Here is an 18,084-nt window from a genome sequence, read left to right on the forward strand (position 1 = left end):
GAAAAAAAACAACCGTTCCTGCTTGCACTGATTCTGCAAGGCTAACAGATGTAAACCCAATAAGATATAGTTAATACACAAACAGGAAGTTCTATTCAGTAAAACAGGAATCATCCTACTCAGATTTGACTTACGCAGACTTCCAGGCATTCCTTTTAAGCACAAATAAACCCATGGGACAACACGGGTTACTTCAGTTCAAGAATAAACTATTGCAGTTTAGCCTAAACCTCTTCCAATTTGATTTCAGTTAGAGTGAAACAATCACAAGTGGTCAAGACAGAGCTTTCAGGAGTTACTGCTCCTCAGCTGCAATTCAACTCCTCAACATCTCTCCTCTGTCTACTGGAATGCAAAGTCTGACAGATTTACCCATGCACTCTAGCAGAAGTTTGCAAGCCCATTCAGTTCTGAAATGGCTGTGGCAGCTTAAGATTTGCCATAACTACCTTCTAGGTGTTCAGCATTATTCCTTCACTGGGTATATATTGAAAAAAGATCACAAAAGTCTTCCTAACCAGGTTCAGTTTGGCACTACTGAGCTGCACTCTCCCACCTACTTCATGCTACACTCTGAAGCTCCGAAAAAGCCGAAAATTTTTCAAAACTACATCAGCAAAAAAATCAAATCTATATGCCCACAAACCTGAGAAGCATCTACATTTACTATTGCATTACTCTCTTAAATGGCGGCTAGAAGGATGGATGTTTCCACATTAGCTGTCTCAAGTCAGCTTCCATCATTAGCATTCATTTTCACTCTCTTCACAGTTCTGCAGAGTAGTAAATTTTAAGAGCTGCTGTTGATACTAAAGTCCTGAAGGGCCATGAAATAGGACCACTCTACAATGAAAAAAATTCCATTTCTCACTGTTTCAAGTTTAAGGATCAGGGAGAGGAGTGACTAAAAAATAAGCTCTACAAAGACCAGTGTTCTTTGCCTTGCTTCACATCTTCTCCAAAAGCTGAGAAATGTCTTACAGCTGAAAGAATTGGAAGGTCCTTTGGAATAAAAGAGAAAACTTATTAAACTGAACACAGCTTTACAGAAGTCCTGGCTGTAACACAGAACAGAATGCACACATTTCTTTTCAAACTCTTCACAACATCTTCAAATATAAAACAAGCCAAAATCTCTGGAATCCACTGTATAAATTACTTCCTTTTAAAAAGCAGCTCCTGCACTCCTCCTTACTCTAGCTTCTACCAGCCAGGCATTATTCATTGATTTTTCCCAATACTTGGTTTCCGTAACACTGAATTCACACATGAAACTCTAGAGCTTTGCTTAAAAACAGAACAAAAAATAAATCAAAAAACCCTCCCACACTCTAACACTCCCCTTGGTGTTCAGAAATACAGCAGCATTACATTTGTTAAAACAAAGGGAGAAATCCTTTCTTTTGCACACATTAATCCAGACAGATGTGATGAGATCCTAAAATAAAAAAATATGTGTTTTCTGACCTAAAGGAAAAAGGCTTTTCAAGCTTCAGATTTTAATCAAAGCCTGGTCACAGCTCCATTCCAAACAGCCTGATTTTCCTTTTGAGCTTAAACCAATTTCCATCTAGTATTTTAAGGAAAAATGTACCAATGAAAGCCTCACCACAGGAATCTTTAGCCCACTATGTTTAAACAACTCCAGCTGGTAACTTCAAGTCAGCAGTACATACAAAATTAACAGGATGCCTTTTGTCTTGCTCTGTGATCATTTCTGTGCATCTTTGATCTAGTGTCAATGTTTTCTCTTTTCAAGATAGCTCTCATCATTCAGTCACTTACAAAGAAACCGTGGCAGAGTGTACACTTCAGAAGACCACAAGAATTTCCTGAAGAACACATTACCTGCCAGATGAAAACAGAACTGCTTTTTGCAAAAGAACACTTTTAATACCCTCCCCTTGTAGGACTCAGTATAGTTTTAAAAGCTGCAATACAAGATACATATATAACTTGTTTGTCAAAGAAAATATGACTCCATTGTTTTAAAGGTTCTGACAAACGTGAATGTGGCGGTCTATATTACATTCTGTACTTAATACATTAAAGGAATATTTGTTTTTACTTCTTTTTTTTTAATTATGGGAGTAATAAATTCGTGTTGACAAAGAGCATAACTTCACTTATACATAACTTCGGATCTAACTCATCAGAAATTCAGATATATTAGTCTACATTAATAGTTTGAAGCTAAAAATTTAACTGTGAAGAAAAGGTAACTGTTACTCAGATACATTAGCTTTCCAGACACTGCAGCAAAGACGTCAGCATGACCTGCACATAGCAGGCAGGTTTAATACTCAACCACCAACACCTGCACTTCTAGAACTACTACTCTTTCTCAAAGCGCATTGCTGGTCCTTCTCTGCCCTCGAAAATGGCAATTAGAGTTCTTAGTTACCCTTTTTCCTGAAAGGCAATACAGATAAGTAATGGCCTACTAAATTTACAATCAATAGTAAAATGAACTTTATTTTTTTAAAGTAAAATTCGTTGATGATTAATTGTACCTTCAAAAATCTCCGTAGTTAAAGCAAAAACTAGAAGATGATAGAAGTTTGATAATCAACTTTAAAACTTTTGACTAAATTTATTTTCAATAAATATTTTTCTAAATACATGAATAACAAAAATTCTATCGCCCATAATACATAACGGCTTTTTTCTACCACATAACTGAATCAGTAGTTTAAAATATATTTCTATAGTTCAGGGTGCTGAAACTCTGGCCTTGGGCCATGTTTAAGCTGGCAGGACAATACACACAGCCCGCTCTCACTATTTGTATGGCAAGAACCAAGAGCAAGCTGCTCTTATCTGTCCTTCCCGGCAGCGATTCAGGGGCTAGTGCACTGGATACCCCTTCCAGGAAGCTTCAGACCTGCTACTCATGCTCTGCGTGTAAGCAGTCTGGCCAAAACGGAGGCAAGGGGCTATGGCCTACAGACCTCCCTCCCTGCCGCTGGCACCAGCAATAGGAGTCACCCGCCGCCCTCGAGATGGGGCGTCACTGCTGCAACGGAATAAACTTAATTGCTGGATTGATAATGCACAACTCATCTACGTTATAAAACATTTTATTAATATTCATACCTGAGTCTTTCTTGTTCCCTTTTCCACCCTCTCGGCTCTTTTTTAAAACTGCCTTTAACATTTTAAATGTTGCTCCTAAAGGATAACAGAAAGAAACAAAAAATAAATGAAACATTAATAACGTCCGTTCACACAAACCCGAACAAAATAAAGACAGGATCAATACAAATAAAACAGTGAGGTAATCCAAAGAAACTTTCTGGTAGTTACATTGCTTTTTACAACGTAGCTTGGTTAAGCAAAGTCCTGATGCACAAGAAATGTTCTAATACTTCAACTAAGCAATTAGAGTTCACTGTCTTCTTGTACAGAAAAATAATACAGCATTCTCCACATTCCACATATAATTAAGGTTATAAGGCTAAACCCGTGTAAGTTACTGTAAAACACTGGCAAAAATAAAACAGAATAAAGGTCTAACTCCTGACCAGAGTTCATCAGCATAGCTGGGGGAGCAGGCGACATGTTAGAAACCCGCTGTCAGCTGGACGCTCCAAACTGCAGGAGCGTAAAACAGAGACGGCTGACAATGGGACATGGTATCACCACACAACTGTTCTTTACCTATATGCCACGCGCTGTTGACCAACACAGAAAAAGCTGAAGAAGAAATTCCCTAAATCACTGCACTGCTAAGTACATGCCTATGTGCCCACATATCCACGCCTGTGAGCACACGCATTTCCGTCTTCCACATCTCAAATTTAACAATCAACTTCAAGTGAGCAGCAGTTGCAGATTTCAGAAGATTATTAATTGTAAGAAAACTATATCTGCGATGTAAACCTGGAAGACAGTTCAGTTGTTTCAGATAACTATCTTCAGTTACAAGGCAAAGAAAATAGAATGAACAGAATTATGAAGAGCACTTCTTTCTCAAAAAGCTTTCTAGAGCAACTATAAATTCTAATTTCATTTGTTTTCTCTATTGAAAAATTCCAAGGATATCTCATTTTAGAGAACTTGCCATACAGAATATGCAAGAAGAAGGAAAAAAAAAGTTATCCGACTATGCTGTCTTATGTAACGGATTGCCATAAACACCACATGAAATCAACAGGGAAAGCAAAAATCTTCCATCCAAAAAATACAGATTCTTCAGAAAGTTCACTTCCTTTTATGAAATACAGCAGAAAAAGAAAAATCAGTACAACAGAGTTCTTAACTTTCTATGAAAAGCCTGAAGCACATACAACTAATACCAATTAGAAAACAGGAAGGTCTCCAGAGCCTGTGTTATATTCAATGCACAAATCCCTGGGTCAGTTCCACACAGGTACAGCTGTGCACACAAACGGCTGTTTTTCAGGTGGCAAGGTAACAACTCAAGCAAATTGTACTGATGAGTTACACTCCTTAGTATCCACCATAGGGCAAGCAGGCAGCAAACACACGATCTTCTGTGCTCTGCATCTCGGGCAAAGTATCTGCTAAGGATTACACACAGGAAAATAAAGACGCTCTACTAGTAACTATCTTTCTGCAAACTACAGGAGTAAAACAAGTTCTGCACTATTTTCAGGTGTTTCCCAAAGAATGTAAACTAAGCAGCCCTCTCCAGTTTCAGCATTAAAAAAATTGAAAAAGCTCACAAAAACACCCTCAAAATTGGATCACCTAACTAAAAAAAAAATCAAATAAACTAAAAGGAAGCAAATTATGATTATTTATGGACTACAAACTATAAATAAATTTCTGAAGATAAGCATCACTATACTATACTAGAATGTTGAATGCCAGTTGGAAAGAGTGAAGCAGGTTTTTTTTAAATATATACTCTACGTGCTTCTAATATCAGTGACTCAGTATCAATCATATTCTCTATAAGCAGAGGCTATATGCTAGTTATCAACACATCTGTCCAGCAATGTAGAAGAGGCTGGATTGAAAGAACAGGGTTAATGACACTCCCTTGAACAATGCTCAATTTTTTGAAAATAAGAAAATGTCTCCTAAAATTCAACCACAAGATCACAAGGAAAAACTAAATGCAACATGAGGAAACACTCTCCCTTCCTCGCTTGACTGGATGAGCTAGATAGACAATCCACAACAGCAAAGAATTTTCTGAGATTAACAAACTGCACTGACAACTAGTAAAAGAAGTTTAAAATGGAACAACTTGAAGCAAAATTTAACTGCAGCCCTGGTTACTTCCTCTGAAATACCATATCCTTCATGTTCCCAAACAGCCAATTACTGGGGGAATGAGAAAGAGTACTGTACCTCCACTCTCACTCATCCTATGTGTTCCCCAATCATTTCCCCTTTCCCAGTACTTAAGCTTTCTAGGCTTGCAAAGGGAAAAAGAAGCACTTCTCCCTTACACAACAGCTTTCACAAAAAGCAGTAACAAGGGAAAATGACAAGTCATGTCCTCAGGTACGCTGTTACAAAAAAGGAAGAATGACTTTCTGAGATACTCGGACATGGTCAGCTGGAAACAGCCCACATGATTATGAGAGAAAATAAACCACTTACTAAGTTGCATGAAGACCAACACTGCCTTTAAAACAAAGAAAGTCATCATTCCACTCTACCCGGTACTAATGAGGCCTCTGGAAAAGCCTATATCCCATTGCAGGCACCAGAATTGAGATCTGGACCAGGTGGAAGGCACGGAGAAGACAATGCCAGAGATCAGCGGTCTAGACAGTGCAACTTAAGAGACTGAAAAGGTGGTTTATTTTTAAGAGAACACTTGAGGAGAGACCTAACTACATTAGCCTGTTATATATTTTAACTGTTACACAGAACAGAACAATCTATCCTGTATATCAACTTTTGATAGACCAAGTAATACAAGCCTGCTTTGCAGCTGACAAAATTTAGCGTAGAGACTAAGAAAAAACTTCCCAGCAGTATGGACAACAAACTACAGGAAAACTGCCATCCCATAAGGAAAGAGTGGAATATTTATCTTTGAAACAGACATCTGCAAGTAAAAAAAAAAACCCACACAACTGGTTGTGGCTGGAGTAAGAAGTGTTAGACTGAGGATTAAAGATCCAGACAAGTTAACACATTTCATTTGTATGACACAGTTGTTAAAGGATGGGGACAAAACCAAAACAAAAACCACAAGACAAGCTGTAAGCCCCACAAGACAAGCTGTAAGCCCCACAAGCTTCTGCTTCAGGCATGAATAAAACTTTAAAGCTTATTTTTCCTCCAATTCTATCAAAAGTTGTTTAATAATGGAAATCTGTCACATGGATCAGATACATAAGCTGAAGGATGTACTAAAAGACCTTTCAAAAGTCCTTCCCACACCTGTTTTCTGTGGTGTCAGACTTCAGCCAAGAGGAATATACAGGCTACAAACAGGTTCATAGGAAAGCTGTAACTAGTTATCAAATAGCTTGTTATGAAACTGTAGATTAAAAAGGAAAAAAAAATACTAAAAAAAAGGGTTCAAACTCTGAAGATTTAAGCAGCTTCCCTTTCTTTAACAACTGGTACCTCTTACAGAAATTTAGTGCTTGAGGAACAGTATCATTTTTTGTTTAAATAGAGTCTGGGGTTTTTTTTGAGCAAGAGTCATGTGAACACTTTATATTTTTGGAAATCAAATCCATCTTCAAACAGTATTAACAAATCAAGAACCTATGAATATCTTCCATAGTTTGAAATAGGTATGAGGTAAGAGTGACTTCACATTAAAAATGATACATACAAGCATTATTTGAATTATTACAGATATTCTAATGTTACAGACAGCTAACTTTCCTCTATTGCTATAAAATATTGGTCTTTATTAGGTATGGAAAAAGGTATTTTAAAATGTTACTTCTTATAACAGCACAAGATTAAAATCTGCAGATTAAACAAAAAAGGCAGAAGACTGCTCAAACACCTTAAACGTATTTTTCCTAAAATCTGAATGACTCACTTCCCAAGTTCATTAAGTATTCTTTCAGAATAGCTTCCTCCTTGTGCATATCATGTAGGCTGCAACGGCTGTGAAAACATGCACGTCCAGTTTGCACTGCATGTACTTTGGCTATACAAAAAAAAGTGCTATAGTGAATGGTTTTTGCTCAAAGACCAGGCTTCTTTGATGTTTTCTGAATCACACAACTGTGTGAAGTACAGTACTGTTACAGGACAGCTGTGATATACATTTCATACCTATCAGCCAAACTCTTAGAAGTCTTCATTGTTATTTCTTCCGGCAAACAGTAGACTCCAGCTCCATTGTTCTCTTTCCCATGTTCTTGATCACCATTTTAAAGAGGACTTTTCTAATTTTAGTACAAAACTCTTAAACAAAAAAAAAAAACACCACAAAAACAACAACAAAAAAAACCAACCTGAAAACAACTGTTCTGACTCATCTCAAATCCTTCCAGCTACTTCACACCATAAGATACTGGTCCATGTATGAGTTTGGAAATAACACAGACTTTGTGCTTCATATTCGGACACTGGTCATTTGTTCCAGAAACCTAAATATATAAATTTCACCTTGATATTACAGTTTGAAGGTCTTATATTCTTTGGAACCCATTTTTATACGTAATTGGACAGTTCCTTAAAATTAAAATTTTCTCAGCTCATTTCAGTATGTTGCAATTGAGGTAATGGCACTCTAGGGTATTGTAGCTTTTAACTTTACTAGCAGGCATTCACAGGTTCAGTTAGAGCATTCAGTGAAGAAAACAGTGTTCAATCATATAATTCAAGGCTGAAACATAATGCATATGTAGAAGAATGGAAACTCTAATTAGAGCTGCAGAGACATTCTTAATTTGGTATTCCCTAACTTCTGCCTGGCTTTGAAACGTTAATGTTTCCTCTAAAATTATTCAGTGTTGTATATTGCTGGTATGTTGTATGATAAGTTTTACTTACAAGCATTTTAAAATGTCTTAAGTCTTGCAGAACAATAGTCACTTTATTAAAATTCAGCTGGTATCACCACATGAACAAGGAAGAAATAGTCTACCTGAAGTCATGCTGAAGTTCACAGAGCATGTCTCATCCAGCTCTGCCCTACAGAGACCACTGGATGCATTTTTTTTTAATTATTTTGGTTTTCCCCCAAAGTGATACGGCTTAGTGGTGTAATGCAATCAGAACCAAAAATACAAGAGGGTAATTACAGAAGAGTTTGGTTTCACAGAGATGATCATTGGGGTAGGGAGCCTACTGCAAGTGAAGACAATGACATTGTTCCAAGGAAACTGGATCTTTCTTAAGAAAAAATGCAGTAATAATAAAACACAACATTTACAGGATCTTGAACAGGTGCAGTGCTAAAAGAAACCCTCTGCAGCAGCTCAAAGGGAGAAGAAATGTGAGCTTAAAAAAAGTCAGTGGAAAAAATAATGGGTGCAAAGAGGAATCCAATGGACAAAGAGGCAATGGGCACACACTGAAACACGGGAGGTTCCCTCTGAACATCAAGAATATTTTCTCACTGTGAGGGCAACCATGCACTGGCACAAGTTGCCCAGGCAGGTTGTGAAGTCTCCCTTCTTGGAAGTATTCAAGAGTCATCTGGACATGGTCCTGGGCAACCGGCTCTAGATAACCTTTCTTGAGCAGGGGGGTTGGACAAGATGACTTCCCGTGGTCCCTTTTAACCTCAACCACCTGTGATTCTATGATTAATGAAGATGCTGAGCAGGATTAGACTTAGTATTGACCCCTGGGGTACACAACTAGTTATTGGCCTTCAACTAGACTTCACGCCACTGACCACATGTATTGCATGCGTTTCACCTTGTACCATTTACAGTACACTATTCCCTTTGAATCTATCCATCCTGTAGGCCAGCATACTGCACATACTGCTTTTAAGGGATAAGCCACACTCAAAAGAGGAGAAATGCCTTAAAATGTATCTACCATACTGAGGGAGTGTGATGGGAATAGCAGGAAATGCAACTGTAAATCTTTTGGGTTGGTTCAAGTATGTTCCCTTTCTCCAACAAAACTCACTGTGGAGCAAACACCTAGCAGAGGCAGTAAATAACCAGCTCAAGGGGCTACAGAGAGGAGACTTTCTGCCTCTGAAGAAAACCTCATGGCACAGACGAGAATAAAAACATTACAGAAGCTAGCTGTACTGTAGTAGAACATGTATTCTAACTCGCTCAATCTTACTTTAAACAGCATATAACTCCCAGTACTACAAGGTCCAAAAATTCTGATTATCAGATTCCGAAATGAAAGAAAATCAACTACACGGCACCAGGCTTGCTGGTGTCAGATGGAATTCTCCTCATCCAGAGGGCAGTGGTCAATGACTCAACATCCAGATAGACATCAGTGACAAGTGGTGTCCCTCAAGAGTCCGTATTGGGACCAGTACTGTTTACTACCTTCATCAATGACACAGACAGTGGGATCAAGCACACCCTCAGCAAGTCTGCAGATGACACCAAGCTGAGTGGTGCGGTTGACATGCCTGAGGGAGGAGATGCCATCCAGAGGGACCTGGACAAGCTCGAGAGGTGGGCCCATGTGAACCTCACGAGGTTCAACAAGGCCAAGTGCAAGGTCCTGCACCTGGGTCAGGGCAACCCCTGGTATCAATACAGGCTGGAAGATGAAGGGGTTGAGAGCAGCCCTGCCGAGAAGGACTTGGGGGTAGTGGTGGATGAAAAGCTGGACGCGAGCCGGCAATGTGCTAAGTCTACTGGCCAACTGTATCCTGGGCTGCATCACCAGCAGTGTGGCCAGCAGGTCAATGGAGGTGATGCTCTCCCTCTACTCCGCTCTGGTGAGCCCCCACCTGGAGTACTGCGTCCAGCTCTGGCAACACCTTATAGCAGCCTTCCAGTACCTAAAGAGGTCTTAGAAGAAAGACGAGGACAAACTTTTTAGCAGGGCCTGTTGCAATAGGACAAGGGGTAATGGTTTTAAACTAAAAGAACGTAGATTCAGACTAGATATAAGGAAGAGATTTTTTACAGTGAGGGTGGTGAAACACAGGAACAGGTTGCTCAGAGAGGTAGTAAATGCCCCATCCCTGGAAACATTCAAGGCCAGGTTAGATGGGGCCCTGAGCAACCTGATCTAGTTGAAGATGTCCCTGCCCATTGCAGGGAGTTGGGACTACATAACCTTTAAATGTCCCTTCCAACCCAAACTATTCTATGGTTCTAACTCTAAGCATTTTTTCTAAATACATAGTCAAACACCCTCTTCCAGATAACCTCCTAAGCTAAGACATCAAAGAAAATAAAAGTCCCAATGTATTTATTACACTCTGCTTTTTAAATAAAAAGATTTTTTTTTATCTTTCCCATACAAAAAACGTATGCCATGTTAGAAAGACTGCATTATGCAACAGTAGGATCTGGAGCTGTTAATGAATTTTAGAATCTGAGAATGATATTCTTCACACATAGCTGGAACGGAGTAGAAAAAAGAACAACAACAACAACAAAACAACAAAACCACAAACACCTGAGAACTTGCATATTATACTTAACTTCCTTCTTATTTTGCAAACATGACAAGTATAAATTTTCGATTAACCAGAACAGAGAGGCTTGATATAGAACTGAAATTTTACAGTATGTGTCATTCCTATTCTTAGGATATAGGTAGGGGGTAATAAGAGATCAAATAAAAGGAATCAAGGACAATTCCATCCTAGACTTTCTCTTTTTGGAATTGAGGCCAACTTCCCTACTGTGCATACAGTTCTTCAAGGATCTATTCCAGTACAGAACAGAAATGTCACGCGAGATGGTTGCTTATTCAGACACATTCAGTGTAGACACAAAAGTTGCCTATTACCTGGAAGCAAAGTCCATTTCCTTCCTTCTCCCCTATAAAATGATATGCAAAAATGAAAGATAACCACTTCCAAAAAAATTCACCTTTTGATCTGTCAATCACACTCAAGGAGAGACCTAACCAATAAAGGCTCTGAACAGGAAAGCAAACACAGTGAAATTTACTATTCATTTGCAAGCTGAAAGGTACAAAAAAATAAACTGTCTTCTTAAGTAGTTCTAAACACAACACCTCCGTCACTTACAACATCATCCAAATTCCACAAAGGTATGTAGTGGAACCATTTAGGAAACGAATCAAATACTACAGCTTAGAAATACTGATTACGAATAAACTATGTGTTTAAAAAAAATAATTAAAAAAAAAAAATCCCAGCTTATTTGTACATACTGTGAAGCTTTCTGACATATACCAAAAAGCATTTCAGCTTCAGGTAAAAAATTTCTTCATACCCATCTTTCACACTTCAAGAAGACTGATCAAATTGAACAGCAATACTGTACATTTTTATTTCCTCATCCCTTGAAACAGACATGGGATATTGGATCTTGTTTTGGTTTAAAGATATTTGTATTAATAGGATATTTTCCAGTAATGCTGGCATCTTGTTTTTTCTAAGCACACCGTATTTCCTGTTTCTCCACAACTAAACTTAAATAAAATAATTCACTAACTAAGATTTCAGAATCACTTTAAGCTATTACAATAGTTTTGCTGCGGTAAACAATTCAGTTTTAGATTTCCCTGGTTCCAATTTTTAAACTCTGCCCTGAAACCACCTGTTTGTTGTTTGGTTGTGGGGTTTTTTGTTTCTTTGTTTTTTAAAAGATTTCAAGGTCTTTTAAAAACTTTAACTATCATTTTCATTTTTAAAACAGATACCAGATGTGGACTTGTTATCTAAGGGCTGATATTAATAATGTCACAAAAGAAGGAAAATACCTCAACGCTCTTTTGCTTATGCAATCAAACATCATGTTAGCTGCTTACAAAACTCAATCCTCCACCCCAGCTCATGTCAAATACATTATTTTAAAATAGGTGCTGCCCTCCCACCAGTTCAACTGTTTTATCTTCAGATACACAAGACATTTCATACAATTGCATCATACTCAGAGCACGAAAGGAAGGGGTGGAAAGTCCCTTGATTTAAGAATTTATATGATCAGAGTTATTATAAATGAGGGACTCCAAAACAAGATCAGATTTATAAAATACAAATGCTAGGTTACGTAAAGAGTTGGGAGCACAGATATACACAACATTTTACTTCATTCCTAATCTTTACAAATTAACTTCACTACCTAAGGAATCCCCTCTGAAAAGCAAAAAGACAGAAAAAAAAGTATCTCTCCACATTTTCACTGTCTGTGAGTCTCCCTTAAAACTCAGCAACTTCCTTGCATGAGAATATTTTCCACGTATAGCTACTACTGACAGATACTAACATCAGTAACAAGATGATTCATAGATTTTGTTTGCATTCATAACTTTTGTTCTACCTTCCTTAAAAGTTTGCAGCACGCACATTTTACATACCGTACCTATCAGAGTGGGTTATTTTCAAAGATCTAGCCACAACAGTTCATCGCTTCTGGAGAGATCAAATAAACTAATCCTGCATGGTATGTAACCACCTGAGCTAATGCCCGTGAACTCCACATTTACCTGCTTTCCAAAGCTGTGTTGTTTAGCCTCTCCATATTTAAATCGTGAAAAACAGTTAGCATATATTTGCAAAGAAATAAAGGGTGGAAGATCTTAGTCATTCTACCATTTGCACAGAAGTACTTAAGGACTTACTACCTTCAGTGTAGGATTTATTAAATATATACTTCAAAAAAAGCTGTATTTTAAAAAGTGCATTTTGTATTTTGTAAATATCCCAAGATTCAGTCCTAAGGTTTGCAGAAAACTTCATTTAGTCACAGCTGCTTTCATTGCCTTTAAACACATTAAGAATTTCATTGCTTAGATACAGAAAAGTTTCAACATTTCCCTTTTCTGGCAAATTCAAATTCCTTTAGCTTAACTGTATTTTTCAAACAAGAGGAAAACAGCAGCAGCAAAAAATACTTAGAGCAGCAAGGTGTTACTGATGTAACAGAAATCAAGCGAGACAGTAAGTAAAAAATCCTTTAAAAAGACTACATTTTCAGTCATCAATATCTAATGTTTTACAATAAGCAGAGGGCATATTCCCAGATCTGAGAGACTTCTCATTCAAGAACGAACAAAACCATTTGAAAACAAGACAATAGTGTTTTTCACTTTTTTTTTTTTTTAAGGTACAACTTCTGATGAGATATATTTGTGTTTTATTATTATTCAAATACATGAACGAAAAAGATAAAACAGATGCACTGAAGAGGTCTGTCTCTGACTTCATTCAGTAAAAAAAAGTAAAAGGCATTTACAATGTTTCCAATGGGCTATATTTAGCCAAATCTAAACAAACTCACTGAAGTTAAACAGCTATTATTGAAATATTTTTCTACAATATCCTAAACAATTATGGTCTTTACCCTTTGTAGGTATTTCTTATGCAGGAAGATCAATAACGATACAAAATTGACAAGCTACACTGCATTTGTTTCATTTGTTGCCCATTCAATAACCTAATTATTATTAATCTTACCTATGAGATACTCCACATTCCTCCCCCCACTCCCTTAGCTGACACCCCTGAAAGCTATGCATCAATTTAATAGGAGACTGCAAAAGAACACCAAGGTTTCCAATCTGCTGCTCACTTCTATATAGTGGAATTATGCCCCGAAGCACTATGAAAATATAATGAAAGAGGTGAAAGATGAGGAAGCATGAGAAAAACCCTCATTATCATGTTAGCTATTAGAATGTGCTTTTGCAGTAGCTTTTTTCCCACCAGTCTCGTTCTAGATTTGACTTCCCAGATATCATAGTTGTACTTATTCTACCCTGCAATCGCCCAGTTTTCTGCTATGCTACTCTTTTACCCTGTTGCTGATTATTTTGGCCACTGTCTCTAAGGTCTGCCAACACAGGGGAAAAGATGGTCTCTCCACTTGACTGTTGTCCAAAAATTCTTGGTCAGGTGCCAGATACTGCAGAAATGACTGCTTATCAGTTTTAAAGATTACTGTTCCCCAGCTACCTGTTACTACCCTGAAGCACTGGAGAAACTGATCTTGCACTCAAGCAGATGAAGAGCACTCACAAGTCAGAAATATTAACTTCAAAGGTCATAAGCACCTGTCTGAACTAACCTGAACAATTCAGCAATGATGCGGATGAAGAATCATCAGCTGAGTCATTTGCCTGTCTATACTGGGGAAGAAGAGCAGCAGTTGTCAGAAAAGCCATAAAATCTTAAACATTCGCAGCTGTTTCTCATATGAAAAATATCTGACCACAGATGAGGTGCGGACAAATTTATTTTTCCCCTTCTCTCCCCATTCTGCCAAGTCCCTCCAGAGAAAACACCAAGACCATAGCCTTCTACCATTTTCTACAGAATTTCCCCTTTCCTCAGTTATGACTTACAAAAAACCAAAACCAAACCAAACCCAACCAACCAAGCAAGCAAAAAAACGCCAACAAAACCCCCTGCTTCTCATCCCTACTGAATTTATCAAATTTATTGTTGCTATTTAGGCTTCTTCCTGAACAGTACCCCTGTAACTCTTGTCAATTACAAGATACTGCCAAATTCTTCAAAGGATCAAAAGATCCACTGTGCTTTCCTAGTCTCATCTCATTCAGCCTGACTCCACTCTCACCAGGGCTGTTTTCTCCCTTCAATTTTATCTTTAGGTATCACAGAAGTAAATTACCCTCTATCATTCCACAACCTTTTATTTCTAAATTCAATTAATTATCTTTTCTCTCCTCCAGCTTTGCAAGACAGGGATCAGTGTATATAGATTATGCCACAAACTAAGTTTTCACTTCAGAGGCAAGAAGAAGGTGGGTGGGTGTGGTGAGAGCAGAATAATGAAGGGTGGTTAAGAGGAAGACTGCTGGCTACTTGTCTTCAGCAATAATCCTCACCTCAATAAAAAGGTTTCAAAAAAAACCCCAAACCTCACAAACAACCAGCTGGCCCTCCTCTAAGTGGAGGGTCACTATTTAGAAAGGCATTCTAGAATGAAATAAGGTCACAAGGTTTAAAAAAAAAAAAGTCCTGAAGAAACACCATTATAAGCATCCCAGTCAGCAATCCCTAGGAACCAGTGGACATCACCGACGTAGTTTGCATTGAGGCAGGAGGGAGCAAAAGAAAATGAAATATAAACATAGATATGTTTTTTTCTTGCCTTTGTCATAACGGCCACTTTCATCCCATCTCTCTCCATCCTCTCACGTTAAACACAGAAAAAGCGACAAACGCCCTACTTTAAAATCAATTAGGAAAGGGTCAAAACACTAGGCAAGAAAACTCATCACTTTCCAGCTGGCAGAAGTGACACCCTGCACACCCTATGTCAGCAGAAAATCAAGAGCCTAAAACTAGATGAAAACTAGGTCAGAAACTGCCATTTCAGCTTTACTAGCATACAGAAAATGAAAGGAAGACAAAAATCATGCTAACCAAAGTCTTGACCCAACTCATAATAATCAAGTCTTACTGTACCGAATAGTTGCATGCTTAGGTTATGACAGCACCGTCCCTCCAGAAAACACAGAAGATGAGGGGTATAGGAACAAAATGTGCCTCCAGCTTCTCAACTGTTCTAGATACAGTCCTAATTTCCAGATGAACATCAACAAGCTGCTTGTAAAACACTACAACCACTCCCTCCAAACAGCCAAAAGTAACTGCAACGCAGAATGCATCCATCTTACATCATACAGGCTGCAGTTCAAACAACTTAGTGGGCAAAACCATTTTCCTTCAGCCCACCACTTTACATCAGTTTAAACCTGCCTCCTCCATACTGCTGCAACTCCAGGCACTGTTTCATGACCCACAAAATTGAAGACAGGATTGATCTAGCAAAGTAAAAATGGGGACAGAAAGCACATCTGTATCTATATTAATTGACCCCAGCATTTTAACAGACTGGATCTCTGGACTATTCAGGCATCATGCAGCTTCCAGTATGTCCATTAGAAGAGCTGTGGGTTCCCCCCATTTCTAAAAAAAGGCTCAACAGGTAGCCTGTATGGGTTAGTCTTCGCAATTTGTATTTAAGCAAGGTTTTTCTGCTCCTGTTAAACTACATGTACTGTTAAGGAATCACCACAGTCTAGAAAGTTAAGTGGGGAAAGAAAGAAGCAGAAGAAATCAGTCTAGATGTAACAAATATTTTTAGTGTTAAGGTCAAGCAATAACCAGAAGTAATACCTACTTTGCAAAAAATCTATTACTACAGGACAGGCTACAAACTTCATATAACAGTACCAAACTGATTGGCCAGCCATCAAATCTGTAATAATTCTGGGCAGGATTTTCAAAGGGCTCCAACACTTACTTCTGATTAGGGATCCTCTCTTCTTTGTGCTGCAGTAAAGGGAAGAATACAGCTTCTCCTGCAGCACCAGGAGCAATGTCTTCACCACAAGAAAATTCTGAGCGCAATGACAGATCATTTCACATCCGCAAGGCAACGTAATCCTACCAGCTGATTCAGGAACACTACCTGGCATATTGGATTCATCACGCTTTATAACTCACACGGCTGTCTCCTCCAGCTGTGCATGCAATTTTTATACTCTCTTTCATAGGAGAAAAAGACCAAATTTCATTTAGCGGACAGCGAAATGACATCATGACAGTTGAATTATTATCAACTTTTGGTACAGGACATTCTTTTAAGATGGTCACTGCTTCCTCATCAGATAGCATACACAAAATTTGTCTGTTGTCATAATCCAGGACAGAACTAGCTTAAGCAAAACTCAGTTTTGTTTAAGTCACACCTTTTCTACTCAGATGCCCCTCAAAGGACAGACAAGTTCTCCAGTCACACAATGGGTGAGTAGCCAAGGGCTACACTTCCCTCACATGTCACTACTGAGAAGATTATAAGGTCCACCCAGTGAGGTTGAATACCAATGACTTAACCTTCCTAGACTTACTAAATAGCACTAAAATCCATAAGCTTAGCAAATGAACCACTGCAACTGAGACAGGTGAACAACCATCTGCTTGTTTATTGTGGCTTTTAGGCTACAGCTCACAAATAAATTACGCTTTATTTCAACCACCTTAAAACTTCAAGGGAAGGAAGTTGTCCCATGTAAAGGGATTTAATATCATAAAATACTTTATTAGAAGGAAACATCAGGGTAAACCAGTAGCAAGGGGGATAAAGGTATTAAGTTTCACTTTCAACTTGCTTAACACTTTCAACTTGCCAGATACTGCAGATGAGAAATCCTATATATAAAAAATCCTACATAAACCTATCCACAAATCCTATGTGCCTGCACAGAGTGTTGTTTTCAGATTTAAGATGTGTAACTCAGATCTTGGGAAGTGGCCACTTCTGTTCCTTTTCAGTCTGAAGAACACCAAGCAAGCTCTTATCAGCCTCAATATATTAAAAAAAAAAAAAGAAAAAAGAAAAAGAAAAAGAAAATAATCACAGACTTTCTTTTCCAAAATTAGACCTGACCTAAATGAGTAATGTCTTGAGAATTTCAGTGGAGTACACTAGTAAGCTAAGGGAGCTCTCAAAACAGTACCCTAGGCAATATGCAAAAAAATGTGACTTCAAAGTGATTTAACACCATGGGTCTCTTCTGGACATATTAAAATAGCATGTGGTCCAACACATTAATTTCCATATTTGTTTCTTTTGTCTACAAAGCTCCACATAACAAACCAAAACAAGAACAAAGGAAAAAAAAAACCATTAGGCAGCTCCAGATTCGAAGAAAGTTTGCTATACCTCAAAATTAAATGATTCTACCACCAGACTACATATAAACACGCAGCATGACTGTCTTCCGTCACATTTTTAAAAAGGGCATGTTTTTGTACACCTAAAATGCTACCTGCTGTATCTCCTGTATCTAGTCTGACAGTGGTGCCACTTTGTACGTGAAAAAAAAGAAAAAAAATCATCACTGAATTCCAAAGACTTTTAACAGACTAACTGATGATCCTTTAAGAAAAAGAAAACAAATTCCCTCCAAATACTAAATGAAATCATTTGATACAAAGCCAAAGCAGGCACTAGTGAAACTTGGCAGTATTTGATTAGTCAATGCATGTAACTCAAGGCAAATACTGTAGGACATAAT

The 18,084-nt window shown here is 38.1% G+C and overlaps 1 protein-coding gene across 9 annotated transcripts in view; it reads right to left on the reverse strand.

The window, feature by feature from the left end:
• Window positions 1-18,084, reverse strand: part of TANC1 (tetratricopeptide repeat, ankyrin repeat and coiled-coil containing 1) — a 119,554-nt gene that overhangs the window by 70,081 nt on the left and 31,389 nt on the right. For 5 of the 9 annotated variants that reach the window (XM_069780567.1, XM_069780566.1, XM_069780571.1 and 2 more), the window contains one exon: window positions 3,097-3,171. The exons of 3 other annotated variants lie outside the window; for them this stretch is intronic. In XM_069780567.1, coding sequence (XP_069636668.1) covers window positions 3,097-3,157 — 61 coding nt within the window. In that variant the 5' untranslated portion in view covers window positions 3,158-3,171. Of the gene's footprint in view, window positions 1-3,096; window positions 3,172-18,084 lie in introns of those variants that run through there. One more of the 9 variants, XM_069780569.1, reaches the window with a different exon arrangement.

The sequence above is a fragment of the Haliaeetus albicilla genome, chromosome 4, assembly GCF_947461875.1.
Source record: "Haliaeetus albicilla chromosome 4, bHalAlb1.1, whole genome shotgun sequence".
In the NCBI taxonomy this organism is placed as follows: Eukaryota; Metazoa; Chordata; class Aves; order Accipitriformes; family Accipitridae; genus Haliaeetus; species Haliaeetus albicilla.